At 40.8% G+C, this 16,870-nt stretch overlaps 3 protein-coding genes across 3 annotated transcripts; all 3 read right to left on the reverse strand.

Annotated features, from left to right (window-relative positions):
* Positions 1-2,224: 2,224 nt before the first annotated feature.
* Positions 2,225-5,799, reverse strand: med28 (mediator complex subunit 28). The gene is made up of 4 exons (XM_085409563.1): positions 5,588-5,799; positions 3,188-3,254; positions 2,997-3,109; positions 2,225-2,856 (listed from the first exon to the last, which is right to left on the reverse strand). Exons 1-4 carry the CDS (start codon positions 5,744-5,746, stop codon positions 2,653-2,655), a joined length of 543 nt encoding a protein of 180 aa, XP_085265689.1. The 5' UTR covers positions 5,747-5,799; the 3' UTR covers positions 2,225-2,652.
* A 692-nt stretch (positions 5,800-6,491) lies between these two features.
* On the reverse strand, positions 6,492-13,109 carry lap3 (leucine aminopeptidase 3). The gene is made up of 13 exons (XM_085409562.1): positions 12,920-13,109; positions 12,628-12,749; positions 12,492-12,546; positions 12,300-12,405; positions 11,162-11,321; positions 10,904-11,068; positions 9,772-9,930; positions 9,576-9,700; positions 9,382-9,470; positions 7,490-7,592; positions 7,302-7,381; positions 7,109-7,221; positions 6,492-6,985 (listed from the first exon to the last, which is right to left on the reverse strand). Exons 1-13 carry the CDS (start codon positions 13,016-13,018, stop codon positions 6,799-6,801), a joined length of 1,563 nt encoding a protein of 520 aa, XP_085265688.1. The 5' UTR covers positions 13,019-13,109; the 3' UTR covers positions 6,492-6,798.
* A 1,058-nt stretch (positions 13,110-14,167) lies between these two features.
* On the reverse strand, positions 14,168-16,248 carry clrn2 (clarin 2). Its single transcript, XM_085408530.1, has 3 exons — positions 15,952-16,248; positions 15,358-15,537; positions 14,168-15,274 (listed from the first exon to the last, which is right to left on the reverse strand). Exons 1-3 carry the CDS (start codon positions 16,202-16,204, stop codon positions 15,006-15,008), a joined length of 702 nt encoding a protein of 233 aa, XP_085264656.1. The 5' UTR covers positions 16,205-16,248; the 3' UTR covers positions 14,168-15,005.
* Positions 16,249-16,870: the final 622 nt, after the last annotated feature.

Raw genomic sequence — 16,870 nt, forward strand, 5'->3', positions numbered from 1 at the left:
TTACAGTATCACAAGGGGAAACTGTAAAGTGACACTGTAAATACTTTAGACTTCATCATTTACTCCAGGTTTGGTCTTATTATGATGGACAATTTATGCCCTATTATTGTTGCATTACTTTTTATTTTTTATTCAGTTTAAAAATAAGAACATGAAACGTGTTTTTTGCTTCTCATCAAGCCCAAATTTTTATATCTCTAAATCTGACTTTGTAAATCAGAAACTGCTTTATAATGTCACAGTTTTGACCTCGTACTCTAAATTTGATCCTGTTATAAATTTGACTTGGTTGACTGTTTATGATCTACGTTTGTATCATTTTCAGCTACAGACTCAAGGTGTTTGATTTACTTTCATAAACTATAACAAGTTATTTTGATATACTACCGCGATTTTGATTAAAGGACTCAAACTTTAGATTTTTAAAGTCTAAGTTATACTTTATTAAATAAGGTCAATTTATAAATCAGTAAGTTGGAATTTAAATTTTCATGGCAGAATTTAGATACTATGGATTCAGATTTTAGATATCATATTACTGAGTGTTTGCCTCATGCTAAACCTGCCTTAGCATTTCTCTGTTTTGATTTTATTACGAAATTTGTAGTATTATATTAAGTAAGTCAGTTTTATTTATATGCACAGTTAAGACCAATGTGTTTTGTAGTAAAATAAATAAATAAACACATAAAATAATACTATACTATAATATCTAACAAAAATTTTCTTTGCACTACTTCGAAGCACTTTGCAATTTGTTCTCCGATGTATCTTTCTATTGTTTTTGTATATATTTCTCCTGTATGCTATTTATTCCTGCTGTCTACTATTTATATTTTATTCCAACACAGCTGATGTGGAGCACCCACGATTTCGTTGTACATGTACAATGACAATCAAGTTTTATTCTATTTTATTCTTTTCTATGTCTTTTAGCTTTATATCTTTCACTACTGGCTTAAATTCTTGTTATTCTGTTCCTAGTAAGTCACAATTTTGATTAAATTTAAACATAGGATTACAAAACTTTTATTTATCATCAAGCACAAAGTTTTATTTTAGCATTTTACTTTGTAAGTCAACATTTTCTTCATCGGCATCATATTTCTCACTTATCAGTTTACTTTTATTTCATTATTTGGACACTTACTCAGAACCCGTATACAGCAGTACATGCCTGGGGCTATTGTCATGCTGCACAATGAGATCTGATTGAGACTGATTGCTTCATTATCTAATAATTCTGTGTGTATCTCGCAAACATGACCACAAATACTCATATATCTCATCCTTGCGACTAATATGTTCTGCTCTTCTCTCCCAAGTCATGTCTTTGGAAGTCAAAAACTGACATACATGAGCATTTATATATTTTATTAGTCTTTCTGTCAATTTAGATATCTGCCTGCATTAGACACACACTATACAACATGTTAAATGTAGTCCATGTCAATCAGAAACTGTACTAAAAGAGTGGATAACTGCTAATTAAACACATTAGTATTACATTCAAAATCCAGGTTTCTTCATGTCAGGACCACAGACCCATTTGTAGACATTTTTGTCCTCGGAGCACCATCTGTGAGGATATTTTGCCTGACTGTACTGTTTGTGAACATGCAAGAGCTGTGAGAATGAGCAGAATAAATCTGCTGTGGTGTGAAGACACCAATTACATCAGAGACAACATGCTTTCATAATGCTCTGTACTCACTACTGACTCAGTGTAGTGGTGACCTGGAATAAAAGCTGTTGGCAGGTAGATTTGTTTAAACCAAAATGCCAAGATAGCAATGTTATTTTGTTTTTATGTAAACACAGAGGACAAATAATTTATTTCTAAATTATGTTTTTTGAGCAACAGTCTCATGTGCGTCTAGTATTATTATATCAAGTATTACATCTATTGATGTAATACTTAATTTCCACAAAACTCAAGGATTTCTAAAGGAGTATCAATACCGAACCAAAATGCCACAACCCATTGTTTTTATCCTTCCATGCCATTTAAACACTGACCCTCTGGTTTGCACCAAAGGCTCGGTTCAGTGTTTTATCAGAAGACGATGCAAAGCTAGTTTTAGAGGTTGAGTACTACTCATTTGTGACCCACCAATAAACCCGAGGAGTACACCTTGGAAATTTTACAGGGCGAGGTCAAACCTGTTTCAATCACTATATCACAAAATGCACTCTGCAAAAAAAAATAACTAAGACTTCAGTATAGTTTCAAAAATTATCATATTTTATTTTTACAATAAAAAAAAAACCAACAATGAAAATATTTACATAAATGAAAACAGAGGAAAAAAACTGTAGAAATATTGTAATAACCTCCCCACATTTCTGCAGGAAAGTGCTCTTTGTTTTAGATACAGTCACATTACACTGCCATCCTTCAAATCCAGACTTTATTTGCCCATTACTTCAAATGAGGCATACACAACTGATGAATGCAAGCTCACATATCTTGTTTCTGTGTCATCTCCAGCCAGCCTTGGCGGACTCAGGTCAATCCCAACCTTGCAGAGTCTTTATTTTGGCAAGCGACTGTTTTGCTGTTTCCAGGCGGTTTATTACACACACTGGATGCATAACAGCACATTTTGAGAGCGGGGCAGTTTCAAATGATGTGACTGTACATGTGGTGTGTTAGTTTTGCTTTAAAGGGGCAGGGGGCAGATTTGCAGAGGCTTGCTCCAGAAAGGCCAGCGGTCCAGGAGGGGGAAGGTCTGAGGGTTTACGATGCTGGCCGCTCACATCCTCCAGCACTTGTTGCCAGTGGTGTAGCTTCGTCAAGTGCTTCTGAACCAGCATTTCTTTTCTCTGTAGTTCATTACGCAACTCTGACACATCCTGAAGTGAGAGGACAAGTTGACGAATTGAGAAAAATGAATAATATATACATTCATGACTATTTGTTTATTTTATTTTGCACAAATAACAAAGAAATTTATTGGAAACATAAGTGGACCCAATTCATTGCAATAGTTTACCTCTTTCACCACTTGCTCTGGTTTCTGCACAGACAGCTGAAGCCTTTTCTGTAAGAAGAAGCACTCAGTCTGCCGAGCCACATCCAGAAACTTTTGTATGCACTGGTCCACACCTACAATAAGCACAACACATGTCAGCATACGGACTAAAATGTGAAATGTGGAAAATAAAAGTGTTGTGCTTCACTGACCTGTTCGAATCTCCTCCTGGTCTGTTCCATTAACGTAATCTTGGCTCACCAGGGATGCAAAACATGCCTAAAGAATAAAAAGAGACAACATTCTTAAATCATAACAGACATTCTGCTCAACCATCTCAAATTTGGCTAAAACTTTTAAGATCAAAGGTCCAAAATCTGGGGCGACCGTGGCTCAGGGGGTTGGGAAGCGCATTTATGACCGGAAGGTCGCCGGTTCGATCCCTGGGTTCTCTGTCCTGGTCGTTGTGTCCTTGGGCAAGACACTTTACCCTACTGGTGTTGGCCAGAGGGGCCGACGGTGCGATATGGCAGCCTCGCTTCTGTCAGTCTGTCCCAGGGCAGCTGTGGCTACAACTGTAGCTGCCTCCACCAGTGTGTGAGAGTGAATGAATAGTGGAATTGTAAAGCGTTTTAGGTGCCTTGAAAAGCGCTATATAAATGCAATCCATTATTATTATTATGACATGTATGATGATTTCTGTGAAATGCTACCTTTCTATATCAGATACTTTTTAGAAAAATGATCTGTTGACCCACTTCAAGCATGTTTTTTCTCACCCTGAAATCTGCCTTGGGGAGTCAAACAAGTTCACAGTCTTGCAGCATTCATGGCAGTAGTCAACATGCCGTAGCAGTCGTAGTATTTGGGTAAGCGTGTTGCACTAGACTGCTAATTACGGCATGTGGAGATGGAAATCTGAACTATTCACATGAAATGAGTTACTAATCCCCTTTTCCCTTAATTATTTTGCTGTACCATAAATGTTGAACTGATACTTGTTACGTTGTCATGCTTTTATTTTTTTAAAGTTTTTGAGATATTTCTGATCACACACTGCCTCAGACTGCCTAGATATCTAAAATAGTATTTAACAAATGAAGCTAAAATTTCACAGCAATCATTATAAATTTCAAACCCTGAAACTTTCAAGCAAATCAAAGGTGCTTAAGCAGAAAATGTTCTTTTAAAAAAAAGTGATGATTTGATGTGGAATGAGTGATGTTCCAGCTTTGAGTCCAGGCAGTTTTCTAGACTGCTTGTCCCCAAATAGATTAATTAAACTTTAAAATATGTGAATAATACCTGCCTCCCAACCTACACAAAGAAATTAGCAATGCTGTTGATTTGCAACTGAGGAAAAATACGATAAAGACATCAATGCTAGTAAAAAACTGTAACTAGAACTACTTCTATGTTTATGCCTTAGTGAAACTTAAATACAGTCTGCATTAAAGAGCTCCATTCTTGTGTTTGTCACTGGGTGCAGAGATTTACTCTGACAGCAGCATTATTCACAGTGGTTTCTGATGTCAGGTGATAAACACCTGGCACATAAATGGCATTCATTCGGGCAGCGAGGTTTGATAGTAGCTCTTTATCTGTGGATATCCACTGGGACATCTGGGTTGTACCCTTTTTCTTTGGAGATTACATTTGTGTGAAAGTGTTTGTACGGGTCTGTCTCCAAGCTTTGTCATCTTGTAAATTTTTCCAAAGACATGCTGAAACTGGTTTCATAATATAAAACCACAGCTATTTTTGAAGAACTAAGGTCCCCAACCAAAAGCAGTTAGACGCATGTGAGAAGATCCTTCGTGTAATTTATATTGTGCAAAGAGAACTCAGCGTGGCAGTGCAGCGTGTGGTCTGGACACAAGCTCAGCCGAGACATTTCGACGTGGCGTCACAAAATTAAAACGACCGCAACAACCGTGAAAAGAGTTGGATAGACATTGCTGCTCAATGTTTTCCATTAGCAATTTAGCAAAGTTGATGATGGGGGGGCTGTGTGAGTGAAAGACCGAGAGGGAGAGCGAGAGACACAGTATGAGCACTCAGGTCGCATCAGAGCATCGGGCCGTATAGTATCGTGACCTACGAACTTCTAATACCTGCGACTCAATCGTACAGTTTGAGCAGGAGCTGAATGACGCGACTGAAGAAAAAAAAATCGCACAGTGTTTGCCCAGCTTAATGCTAGAAGCATAGCGCATTAAACCAACAAAGGAGTCAGATGTACATGATGTGTGAAGTGTGTGTCTATTGTGTTTTTTTCTTTTTTTCTTTAGTTAAGTGACAAAGAGGGAGGATTATGGTGTTTTAGGTGTTAGAAAAAAAAAGACAGCAGCCCGTGTGTTTGTTACCAAGTGTCTGCTAATTAGCAGGGCACAGACAGGGGGCGAGGCTGGGACTTTGTTACACGCCACAATACTTGCTCATAATAATAATTATTATTATTTTTAATAATTTTAAGAACAGGACTTGAATGTAAAATGGGTACACCCTGCGGTACAACAGCACCAGCAAACAAACACTAACTCTAACCGGCTAAAGCTGCTAGCGACAGTTAGCATGCACAGCTAAAGGAAGCCAGCACTGAAGACTCCTACCTCAAAAGAAGCCTCCAGTTCATCCACCAGCGTGTTGCTTCCTTGCGTCCTGGGAGCGGCACTAGCAAAACTCGACTGGCCCGGTCCGCCGGGACCCCCGACAGGATGTGCACCAGGAGGCTGCTGGCCGCTAAACATCCCACTCATGGACGAAGCCATCTTGATCCGATTGTTTTTCCCCTCTACAGTCCGCGCATGCGTATACAGTCTACAGAGCTTTCTAGCCAAACTTAGGTGAACAACCTTTTGCACATCTTTTGGGACACAGTGGCAATATCTTTCTGGTCTGTTGCTTTTTTGTGGGGGACATAATTTAGTCAAAGCGTCCTCCTGAGAGATGATAGGAATCTATATCTTTATATACATTTCCCCCAGGGATCAATAAAGTATTCTGATTCTGATGATTCTGACATTAAAGCTACTGAGTAATGTCTCATATTTTGTACAGTTGTGTACCAGAAATTGGCAGCAGCTGCATCACTGTAGTGGAATGCAAACGTAGTTTAAACACCCCTACATACAAGTCTTTGTCCTCAAAGAAACGGTTTTCCCACTTTAGTGTGGGTGCACTCAAATGATGCAGAGTCCTGACCTCCAACTCATCGAACACCTGTGGGACGAGTGAGTCAGGTATCATCCAGGAGGAGAGGCCAGCTCACTCATTTTGCCATCTCTGAGTGGAAGCAAATCTGCAGCCAGGTTTCCAGAATCCTTCAAATAAAAGAAAATAAATAATTTAAATAAAAAACTGGGGGCAGTGCCTTGCCCCTAAACTAGCAAGGTACTGTCCACATTTCTTTTCTTAAAAATAAATAAATAAATCATCACATGACTATAATGAGGTACACCGTGTACATCCATTCTCAATAGAGCATGTTTGAACAGTGACAGTCATACAAAACAGTTTTTATTTACCAGTAAGAATTTATTTATTCATACTACAAAAAATACTGTTGATGCTACACAGCTTCAGGATGACAACAGGACCAGGGACTGGTCTGAGACTGATGCATGTGGTTTATGGAAACAGTGAAGCTCAGATGTTTTACAAAATATCTCCATTTCATATAATTATATCAGTTTATCCAGTGGCCTGTTTCACACTGTGTGGCATTTGACCATCGTGTTTGGCCCTCGGTCTGTTCCTACACTGTTGAGTCTTGCTAGAAGATTGGGAAATAGTCTAATCAATATTTGTTGTCCATCTCCTTTTAGCCATTGTGGGCTAGACCAGCAGCAAACTCCACCAGTGTACGTGTTGGTCTTCCAGACATGCCTTTCCTCAGGTAGGGGACTTCGTCTTTGTTACTCATCACACCGGCGATGTCCAGATGAGCCCAGTGAGGAGCTTTGACAAACTCCCTCAGGAATGCAGCTGCAGTGCACGCACCACCAGAACTAAAAAGAAATCACTCATGAGAAGAAGAAAAAAAATTCCAATTCATTGCACACTGGAGCATTGACTGGACGTCTCTCTGCTGCAGCGATGCCTCTAACAGGAGATGAGACACAGATACGTACCGGCTGTACTTGCCGATGTTGTTGAGGTCAGCCAGCTGGCTGTCAGTCACCTGTTTGGTGTAGTGCTGGAACAGAGGCATCCGCCACACCCTGTCACCTGTCACAACACTAGCCTACAAACACGGACACACACACACGTTAACAGAAGAGCTGATGAACTGAGACACCGTGTTTTAACGTGTATCTGCAGTACCCTGTGCAGCTGCTCCCAGAGCCAGTCAGAATTTGTAAAGACTCCTGCTGCCGCTGAGCCGAGCGCTACATCCATCGCACCTTGAAGACAAAATACGCCACGATTTTGACATTTGTCTATGATTAATGTCTTGCAGCATAAAGAAAATTTGATGTCACTGTGTAAACAAACTGCTAAAGAAATCCTACCTGTTAGCGTAGCAACATTGACAATGGCTCTGGGGTTGAAGACATGTCCATAACAGAGAGCATCAGCAAGGATCAGTCTGCCCTCTGCATCTGTATTATCAACCTGGAACACAAAAACAAAAACACTGTACAACTGTACACATGCAGTAAATGTCCTGGTACTTATAGTGGTGTGAAAGAGAAAAGTTATCCAAACCTACCCGATCCTGTGTGAAAAAGTAGTTGTGCCTCTTGTTAAATCATAAATTAACTGTGATTAACCACATTTTTTGGAAAGCTGAGTTCAGTTTCACTAAATACACTCAGGCCTGATTACTGGCAGACCTGTTGAATCAAGAGGTCACTTACATAAAACCTGTCTGACAGGTTAAAAGATCTCAAAACGCAACACATCATACCATGATCTAAAGAAACACTTTTGAAACAAAGTAATCGGGATCTATCAGTCTGGAAAGGGTTACAAAATCATTTCTAAGCACTCCAATGAACCATGTTGAGAACCATTATACAGGCATGGAGAAAACATGGAACACTGGCGAACTTTCCCAGGAATGGCCGGCCTCAAAACATTACTCCAAGAGTACTTCGATGAATCATCCAGGAGGTCACAGAAGATCCTGAACAACATCTAAAGAACTGCAAGCCTCACTTGCCTGAGTTAAGGTCAGAGTTCGGGATTCAACAATGTGTGTGTGTGTGTGTGTGTGTGTGTGTGTGTGTGTGTGTGTGTGTGTGTGTGTGTGAGTGAGTGAGTGAGTGAGTGAAAATGACATCCATGGCATATCCAAGGAAAAAAAACCACTGCTGACACATCATCTGTGGACTGATGAGACATAAGTTGAATTTTTAGAAGGTATGTGTTCCATTACATCTGCATAAAGCCGACACAGGATTTCAGAAAGGGAACATCATGCCATCAGTAAAATAGGGTGGTGGTAATGTTATGTTCTGGGGCTGTTGTGCTGCCTCAGGACCTAGAGGACTGTTGTGGTAAATAGGACCATGAATTCTGCTGTCTACCAAAACATCCTGAAGGAGGCTGTCCAGCCCGTCGTGACCTCAAGCTGAAACGCACTTGGGTTCTGCAGTAGGACAAGGATCTAAAACACACCAGCAAGTCCACCTTGGAATGACTTAAAAACAACAAAATGAAGACGCTGGAGCGGCCTAGTCAAAAGTCCTGACCTGAATCCAATTGAGATGCTGTGACATGACCTTAAAAAGGCAGCTCATGCTTGAAAACCCTCCAGTGGGGCTGAATTACAACAATTTTGCAAATAATTGGGCTTAATTGGTTGTTGATCAATGGTCATTACAATCTGCATATTAATGATAAAGGAACTGACCTCACAGCCCATTGTTCATTCAGTGGGCTGGTGTCAGTCATTGTACAAATATACTGTTTATAAGGTTGGGGAAACCTGCAGTCAGCTGAGACTGAAGAAGTCATTTGGATGAGTGACAAATCATTTCTCCCACTGAAAACGCTACGTCCAGACTAACAGAATCAACCCTTTGGGATCTGCAATGATCATTGGGCCAAAATTCCTCCGCAGTGCTGGAAAAGTTATCACAAACACTTGATTGCAGTTGTTGCTGCCAAGGGTCGTCAACCAGTTATTAGGTTTAGTGGGAAATCACTTTTTCCACACAGGGCCATGTAAGTTTGGATTTTTTTCCCCCTTAATAATAAACACCAGCCACAAGCACATTCTTACAGCACATTAATCCATGTCCAAGCACCTTCTAACATTCAGAAGCAATTCCAAGTTCTTGCAAATTGATCCATCAGCTTTCTGACTGGTAGATGGCACGCTCTAACACTTGAGCCACAGTGTTGGCACAAGCACACTCAGGTAGCAATTCGATGCCCATTTCAGGATTCCACTAACCTGGATTGTTTTTCCATTCTTGGCTTTGACAACATCACCTGGTTTAGTAGCCTTCCCACTGGGCATGTTCTCACATAAGGGGGCCAGACCTGAATGAATCAGGGCAGTGAAGTGCTCAGACTTACACATATTATGTATGACAAAAATAAATTTAAAAAACAAACAAACAGGGTATTTAATATCAAGATGCTCACCGACAATGTTGACAGGGAGTTTCAGAGATGCTGCTGTGACGATGGAGGCGCACACCGTGGCAGCTCCGCCCATGTCGGCCCTCATCGCATCCATAGAGGCAGAGGGCTTCAGAGAAATGCCCCCACTACAGACAGAGAATCGTAAAGACAGCACTGTATGGTGTATCTGATCCCAGCCCGTATTGCTGTGTGTTACCTGTCAAACGTGATGCCTTTCCCCACTAGGAGCAGCGGAGGCTGCTTACTGTCAGGAGAACCGTTGTAATGTAGCTCCAGGAAGACAGGGGGCTCCTCTGAACCTTTAGACACACTAAGGAAGGCTCCCATCTGTTGTTCCTCGATCCAAGCCTGCGGTCTACAATGGCACAGTTTATTAGACAAAAACACTTCTACTTCATCTACTCTTCAGAACAAAAACAGGATCGGCAAATATACAACAGTAATTCACTTATTGGGGCTATTCTGTGCAGGGTGTACCCTGCCTCTCGCCCTGTGGCAGCTGGGATAGGCTCCAGCCCCCCTCTGATCCTAAATTAGGTAAGTGGAAAAGAATGGATGCATAAAAAAATATTTTTTATATGCCTTCAGTCGGGGGAATGGGACCATTTTGTACAGTATTTGATTAGAAACTGATGAGAGGAGGCAAAGTAATTTGAGAGATAAGAGATAAATCTTTATTGTCATTGCACAGTCATACCTAGTACAATAGTACAACGAAATTGGAAACTGAATTGAAAGGGTCCTGAAACCTGGAGGGGAAATTCTTAGATGCCAAAGCGCAGTTATTTTGAAGATGCTCTGTTGTTTATCTGTTTATAAGAGTATGTGCCATGCCTAAAGGCCACACACAGCTTTTTCTTTATATCAATTAAACACTGTGTGTCTATTACACAATATAAACATGGTAACATCTTGTTCAACCAATTGAACAAGTCCAAAGAAAATCAGTTCCCCTATGAAAGAAAACAGATCAGCCCATGACTTTAAAAAAAAATATGAAAAAAATGTAAATAAATACATTCATTCATTAAATAATAATAATAATAATAATAATAATAATAATAATAATGCTTATTCACCAAGTCAATTAATTATGAAAATAAACAAATAAAGTAACTGACTGCAACAACCAAATCAGTGCTCAGAGCTAAATAAATAAAGGAGGAGGAGGAGGAGGAGGAGGAGGAGAAGGAGAAGAAGTTTTTGATCATTTATGACAATACATGGAAGAGTTTCACCTGAAACATACAACCGTTTAAAATCAATGTTTTTTTCTTCCTGATTTTGAAAGCGGTGCCGGGGATGATGATGATTAACGAAACACTCACCTCTTGTGTATGGTGACTCGATCAGCATGTGGAGCCAGTTTCTCTTCAATGGTTTTGGCAAAAGCAGTAGGCGTGATGTGATTGGCCGGCGCTTCCATGAGAAGCCGTGCCAGGTTTTGGCCCTCTGCATACACGATGCCTTTCTCCCAGCCAACCACGTCAGCGCTAGGAAGAGTCAGACACAGGAAGTAGCATGTCGCTGTATTTAAAGCGTTAAAAACCTCTGACAGTCAGCGAGCTTCAGTTTCTCGAATCTACCTGCCGTGAAGCTGCGTTGTTACTTTGGTCTTCTTCTTGGATTTGAGCTGGTCATAATGAAACAATCCCAGAACGGCGCCTTCTGCTGCTGACTGGGCATCACCACAGCTGTCCACCTCCACGTGGCTCACCTCCAGGTCCTGAAGCAACCGGCAGCCAGCTGAACGCGCATGAATGACAGAAACAAACCAGGTACGAATTCAGCATAAACCCGAATGAGTGCAGATGAAGATGTAACATGCAACAGAAGCAATTCTGTGCAATAGAACCTGAAGGTGACAATCTGCATTACCTCTGAGCTAAAGGTCAAATATGATGCATTTATTTTTACCTTTTAAACATCCCAGAGGCATTAAAGATAGGTAACATTCGTGTCCGAATCAGAGGATGCACTTTTTTAATTTACTTTCACTTTGAGATCCAAAGCATTTCAGAGGTGCTGTGCTATGCTCCAGTACCCAGAGTACACGGATTACACAAGCACTCATTCGCAAACGCACCTTAGACTTGTACAAACATTTCTAAGGGTGTCAAAGCATAACAGCAGTTTCCACACTGACAGATTATTATAGCATGACTGTTTGATTAACAAACAGAAGGAATAAGAAAAGGCAGAGTTAACTTTGTGGCTGATAAAATTAATGGTCAATGACTTTGGGATATGTCATAGATGAAAAAAAAAAAAAAAAAAAAAAAAAGAGCCAGCTGAGGTGGTTCATGCATCTGGTTGGGATGCCTCCAAATGGAGCTTTTCTAGTCACACCCAACTGCAAGGAGATCCCGTGGTGGACACTGAACCCGCTGGAGAGATTGCATATCTCACACCTTGAGATCCATCATAAGGAACTGGAAATATGTAGGAATGCCACCAGAACCATGTATTGGATAAGTGGAAGAGGATGGATGGATAGATGGGTGAGATAATCTACTAATCAGAAGATTGGTGGATTTATCCCTGGCTGATGAAGTGTTCGCTGAAGTTTAAAAAAAAAAAATGCTTGTATTAATGGGGAATGTTGTATAAATCTTTGAGTGCTCAAATAGAGTAGAAAAGCGCTATATAAGAACCAGTCCATAACACATTTAAGCCATATTGCACAACACTTTACTCCTTCTGTTATACACACCAACGGCATACCTGACACAGCCTGCCTGATGTTCTCCTTGCTGGTGTCCCAGTTTTCTGTGCGACAAACACCTGCGTTGTTCTTACCCAAACCGACTAATGCTACACATGGGAAGTCCTGCAGGAGACACACAAACAACATTCATCAGGAGATCTTAGACTGAGTAGACGGGGGTTTATAAACATAAAGTCACACCTTGTTACCTTGTGAAGTCCATAAAATACTCTGCTTTTGCCGTTCTTGAGTGCAGGCCCAGAGCTGGGAAATACAAATGTTTATGAGGCTAATCGCACACAAAGGATGCTGTTCACTCTCAGTCTGCAGGTAAAAGAGACTCACAGTTTGAGCAGCTCAGAGAGCTTTCCGGAGAGAGACTTGTCAAACCCTGCAGCCGCCTCTGTCAGTTGAAGAGTGCCCTCATCCTCCTCCTCCTCCTTCTCAAACACTCCCAGCACCAGACCCTGTAGACACACAAACACCGTTTAATATGATAAAAGATGCAGACGGCCACATTCTCACGCATGAACCTGCAGAGCATCTGAACCAACACACGGAGCCGAACTGATCTGAAACTGAATGAGCCTCGTGTGGTGATGATGATGATGTAACTGTCACCAGATGCTAAACTCACCTTTCTGTCGCTCAGCTGAGTGTGTGAGACACAAAACGACCTGCAGGAGTTTGTCCGCACCGCCGTCCGCGCAGCTGTCCTCACCAGAAACATTGTCATCTGTTGCACACACACCGAGAGCCCAAATAAATCACTTTTAAAGGTCGTACACTGAGCATGTGCGAGAGGAAGCCGATCGGTCGCGTTTATTTGTACGTCACAGTGAGACGACGGAGAGAGGGCTTTGTCGCCACCTAGCGGCAGATGGATAATTGATTAAGAGCCAGTATTACGGATACTGGTGATATTATTTGGCGATCAAAGCAGTTTAAGAAGACCTAAAGCTGGAAAAACATGTAGCAACTTCATACTTTTAATGAACACTTTATATTTGTTTTCACGGGTTCCTTATTTGTATGTTAAAATGGCTGTAATATAAACTGATACAATCGCCTTTGTTTGACTTCACTAAGTAAAACAATCTTGACATAAACTGCAAAAAGATAAAAACACACAGTATTTATCTTCAGTATTTTTATTTTTGACTATAACATGAATCTACTAATAAATATTCTTTCAAGCTTGACATTAAAAAGCATCATCAGTCTTCTTCTGATCAATATTAGTAGTAGGTACAGCACGTCTCCATTATAAAAGTTAACTGTATACATGGAATGATTTTTAGGGGATTCTCTAACATCATTAAACCATGTGTATATGTGTGTGAATGAAGGGATATCGGACGTTATATGTTGTGGACCAGGGGTGGGTAGTTAATCTTCCCAATGGGGTCACATTAGAAACTATTCTTGAGGGACAGTCCAGTAAATTAGAAAAAGTTCAAATTAATGTCAGGCCGCGTAAGAAACAGTCTCAGTTTCTCATGTGGCCTTCTTTGGGAAGATTGTCCACCCCTGCTGTAGACAATCTCTTAAGAAGAAAAACAAAGCTTTGGTGTCCAGAGAAGTCATAAACTAGTCACAAAAAAGTAAGCACTTGATGTTTAATGCTATCTTATATACAGACGCCTGAACACACGTTTCTATGAAGAAGGGAGAATGGATCTTGAAGACTCTGAAATAGTTCGACCTGCTGATGTAACATGAACTCTTTTTCAAAATAATTTTTTCACTTTTTTGCTAACAAACAACTTTTTTTGTCTTCATAGAAAGCTGCATAGGAAGACTTTACTTAAAAGCACTGTCCTTTATTTAAACACATCATACAATTATTTATTGCATCATCGGCTAAGAATCTCTCAAGCTCAGCATTTAAAACTTCTTAAAAATGAAATAAGTAAATTTTAAAAAGCATCAGAAAAGGACCTGACAGAGACCACGTACTTGAGACTACTCTGTCTTTGTCAACACATAAATATGATTGGAAAATAATCATGTATTTGCAAACAATATGTAGATGATGAATGCGGTAAAAGGTGTAATTCAGGATGGACGCTCTGCAGCTTTTTCATTCATTCAGTCCATCTCTTCTATCTCGATGTCTGTCTCCTGCATGAACTGACTGACCAAGGAGAGTGAATCTTCTTCTAGTGTGAATGATTGACATAACTAATGTAACCCTCTATTCTCTTTTGCAGACATGTATTGCTGAGCTTTGAAGTGTCTGAATTAAATTCATGATGTACAAACATAGGATTACACATTAACACTTTATTTACACGACTATTTAAAAGAAAAATATATATATTTTCATACTGACTTTAGGATCTGTGCTGCACACTGCAGCACTCATTCAAAGTATGAGATTTGGCATGTTTACTTTTAAGCTTGACTTTTACTCTGAAAAATCAAATATAACAATGTATAAATCCATATGCATCAAAGCCAGATTTATACTAATACATTAGTCATTTCAAACAGCTGCATGATCATCAAGGTAAGGACGAATTTGCCTGGGCTTTGTATGTGAGTTAGGCGCCACTTTAGTCCCAACTTGTTAATTTATGTAGTTATGACTCCATAATTTTGGCTGTAATTAACCTAAAACTCAGTTACAGCTTCAAAGGAACAGGGCCCTGGCACTGTTTTGTTTTGACGGTTGGCGCTTGTCCATCATTAGTGATGAAAATGCTAAAAAACAATATTCTTCAGTACAGCAGGTCCACAGCAGAGACAGTCGGTTCTTCAGGTTTTTTGATCTCCGGTTTGGGCAGCTTGATACGACTCATCGCGACCACTCCACAGACAGCAAAGTGAGTTGCAATGCTGCCTACGCCGAGCCAGAAAGACCAGTCCAGACTGTCATCCAAGACAACGAGGACGAAGAGGTGCTCCCTAAAGTTTGCCACTCGCTCGGTCAGACTGTGGTGTCTGACAGCTGCCAGGAAGCACAGAACACCCAGGGCACCAAACAGAGCTGCAGACAGAGGAGCAGGCAAGTCAGGGAAAGGACAAGAAACAAAATGATGCATCATCTGAGACATACCAACCCGGACATACCAGCGATGAAGTTCCACAGATAGAGTCCCTTGTGCCCTTTGATGCTCTGGTATGGAACCTTGCGTGCGTTGTAAATGCAGAAAGACAGACTGACCAGCGCGAAACCCACAGCCACCAGCAGGAACAGGATCACCATCATGTGGAGGCCCCCGTTCAGTGTCCGCACAAGCTTTGGGAAAACTGGAGAGAGCAGAAAGAATCAAATACAGCATCTTGTCAGCTCTGTTGGACTGTATAAAAAGTAGAGCTGTAACCCTCTACATTATTATGTAAATTTGTGGATAGCAAACAAACTTAGATAATTTTAGTATTTTGTTTGCTACCCAAACCCTAAAATTTTGGTATATTCATTAAAATAAGGCCACACGCTGATTTTTGTGAGTGTAAAAGTGGTTTGAGTTCACAGAATCAGCTTCTTTGTAAGGCCTATGATCATATCTTAGTAAATGTTTTATACTCATGTCACAACTAAAAGAACAAAGTTTGAGTTCAGGGTGAACCCCCCTGTAAAAATAAACAAAAGTGATGCTCACGTGTTGTTCTACTCTAATGAGACAGCATCGGTGTAGTTTTAAAAGTCTGAAATCGTCTTACTGTAAATTTTGGACCGCCTGTTCCCGAGCCCGCACCTCTTGGTCTTTCCTCCCTGGAACAATCCGTAATAAATGCTCCCGATGAACTGGTCCAGCTCGGGATTTGACGCATTCACTATCTCCACCCCGGTTTTACAGAGGATCCGCCCGGTAACCCACCGCTCCGTGGATAAAGCCACCACCAAGAGGACCACCGAGCCGATACAGAGCGCCGAGGCCACCGAGAATGTTATCCGCTTCCACAGAGAAGGCATCTTACGAGCCCATGGTTCCCCGAGGCAGGAACCGCAGTGCGCGCTCGGCGATCACCATAAGTTTATCCCACAATTTAAAAAGAAAGAAAGAAAAAGAAAAGAAAAGAAAAAGCATCATAGTTGCTCCCACCGTTGTGTAGCATCAACGTGTCGCGTGTAGCTTTGACGTGTGAGTCACAAGGAAGGGGAAACTGAATCCATGGAGGTCAAAGTGATCCCTCGCCGGGAGAAACTCTATCCGTGCTGCGCGCTTGGTTTCTGCTCTCTCTCTGTCTCTCTCCCTATTTTCACTCTCCTCTTTATTCATGGGATTAATTAACCTTTGTTGCTCGGCTTTTGCATGCAGACATCTAAGCGGTGACCTATAATTCTGGTTACAGCTTTAAAAATCATGTACCAGTGCTTAATTATGACAGATGTGGTTCGTTATGTCCCAGAGCCTGAAGGTCAGCGTGGACTATTAGCTACCACCAGGGTTTATTGGTCCCCATCTTTGTGTTTCGACCTCTTACCTTCAAGGCATTGCTGAAATTAAGAAGACATAAAGACTTGATGACTTTGACCTTTGACTTCCAAATATTAAATTGTTTGTGGTCCAAGTGTATGCTTTTGGCAAATTTGAAGAAATTTCTTCAAGATGAGATGTGTTCAAAACCGAAGATTGTA

Source organism: Rhamphochromis longiceps, linkage group LG6 (assembly GCF_057381845.1).
Source record: "Rhamphochromis longiceps isolate RC_006_pf linkage group LG6, R_longiceps_female_GT1.1, whole genome shotgun sequence".
NCBI lineage: Eukaryota > Metazoa > Chordata > Actinopteri > Cichliformes > Cichlidae > Rhamphochromis > Rhamphochromis longiceps.

What these genes read in the sequence shown, in the direction of transcription:
- med28 (XM_085409563.1), bottom strand. Translation starts at nt 5,746, where the DNA reads ATGGCTTCGTCCATGAGTGGGATGTTTAGCGGCCAGCAGCCTCCTGGT. An exon ending in AACTGGAGGCTTCTTTTGAG is followed by an intron (nt 3,255 to 5,587) that starts GTAGGAGTCTTC and finishes TTTATTCTTTAG; the next exon opens with GCATGTTTTGCATCCCTGGT. An exon ending in CCAGGAGGAGATTCGAACAG is followed by an intron (nt 3,110 to 3,187) that starts GTCAGTGAAGCA and finishes TGCTTATTGTAG; the next exon opens with GTGTGGACCAGTGCATACAA.
- lap3 (XM_085409562.1), bottom strand. Translation starts at nt 13,018, where the DNA reads ATGACAATGTTTCTGGTGAGGACAGCTGCGCGGACGGCGGTGCGGACA. An exon ending in CGAGTCACCATACACAAGAG is followed by an intron (nt 9,931 to 10,903) that starts GTGAGTGTTTCG and finishes GTGCCATTGTAG; the next exon opens with ACCGCAGGCTTGGATCGAGG. An exon ending in TCTGGGAGCAGCTGCACAGG is followed by an intron (nt 7,222 to 7,301) that starts GTACTGCAGATA and finishes CCGTGTTTGTAG; the next exon opens with GCTAGTGTTGTGACAGGTGA.
- clrn2 (XM_085408530.1), bottom strand. Translation starts at nt 16,204, where the DNA reads ATGCCTTCTCTGTGGAAGCGGATAACATTCTCGGTGGCCTCGGCGCTC. An exon ending in CAGGCGGTCCAAAATTTACA is followed by an intron (nt 15,538 to 15,951) that starts GTAAGACGATTT and finishes TGCTCTCTCCAG; the next exon opens with TTTTCCCAAAGCTTGTGCGG. An exon ending in TCTGTGGAACTTCATCGCTG is followed by an intron (nt 15,275 to 15,357) that starts GTATGTCCGGGT and finishes CTCTGTCTGCAG; the next exon opens with CTCTGTTTGGTGCCCTGGGT.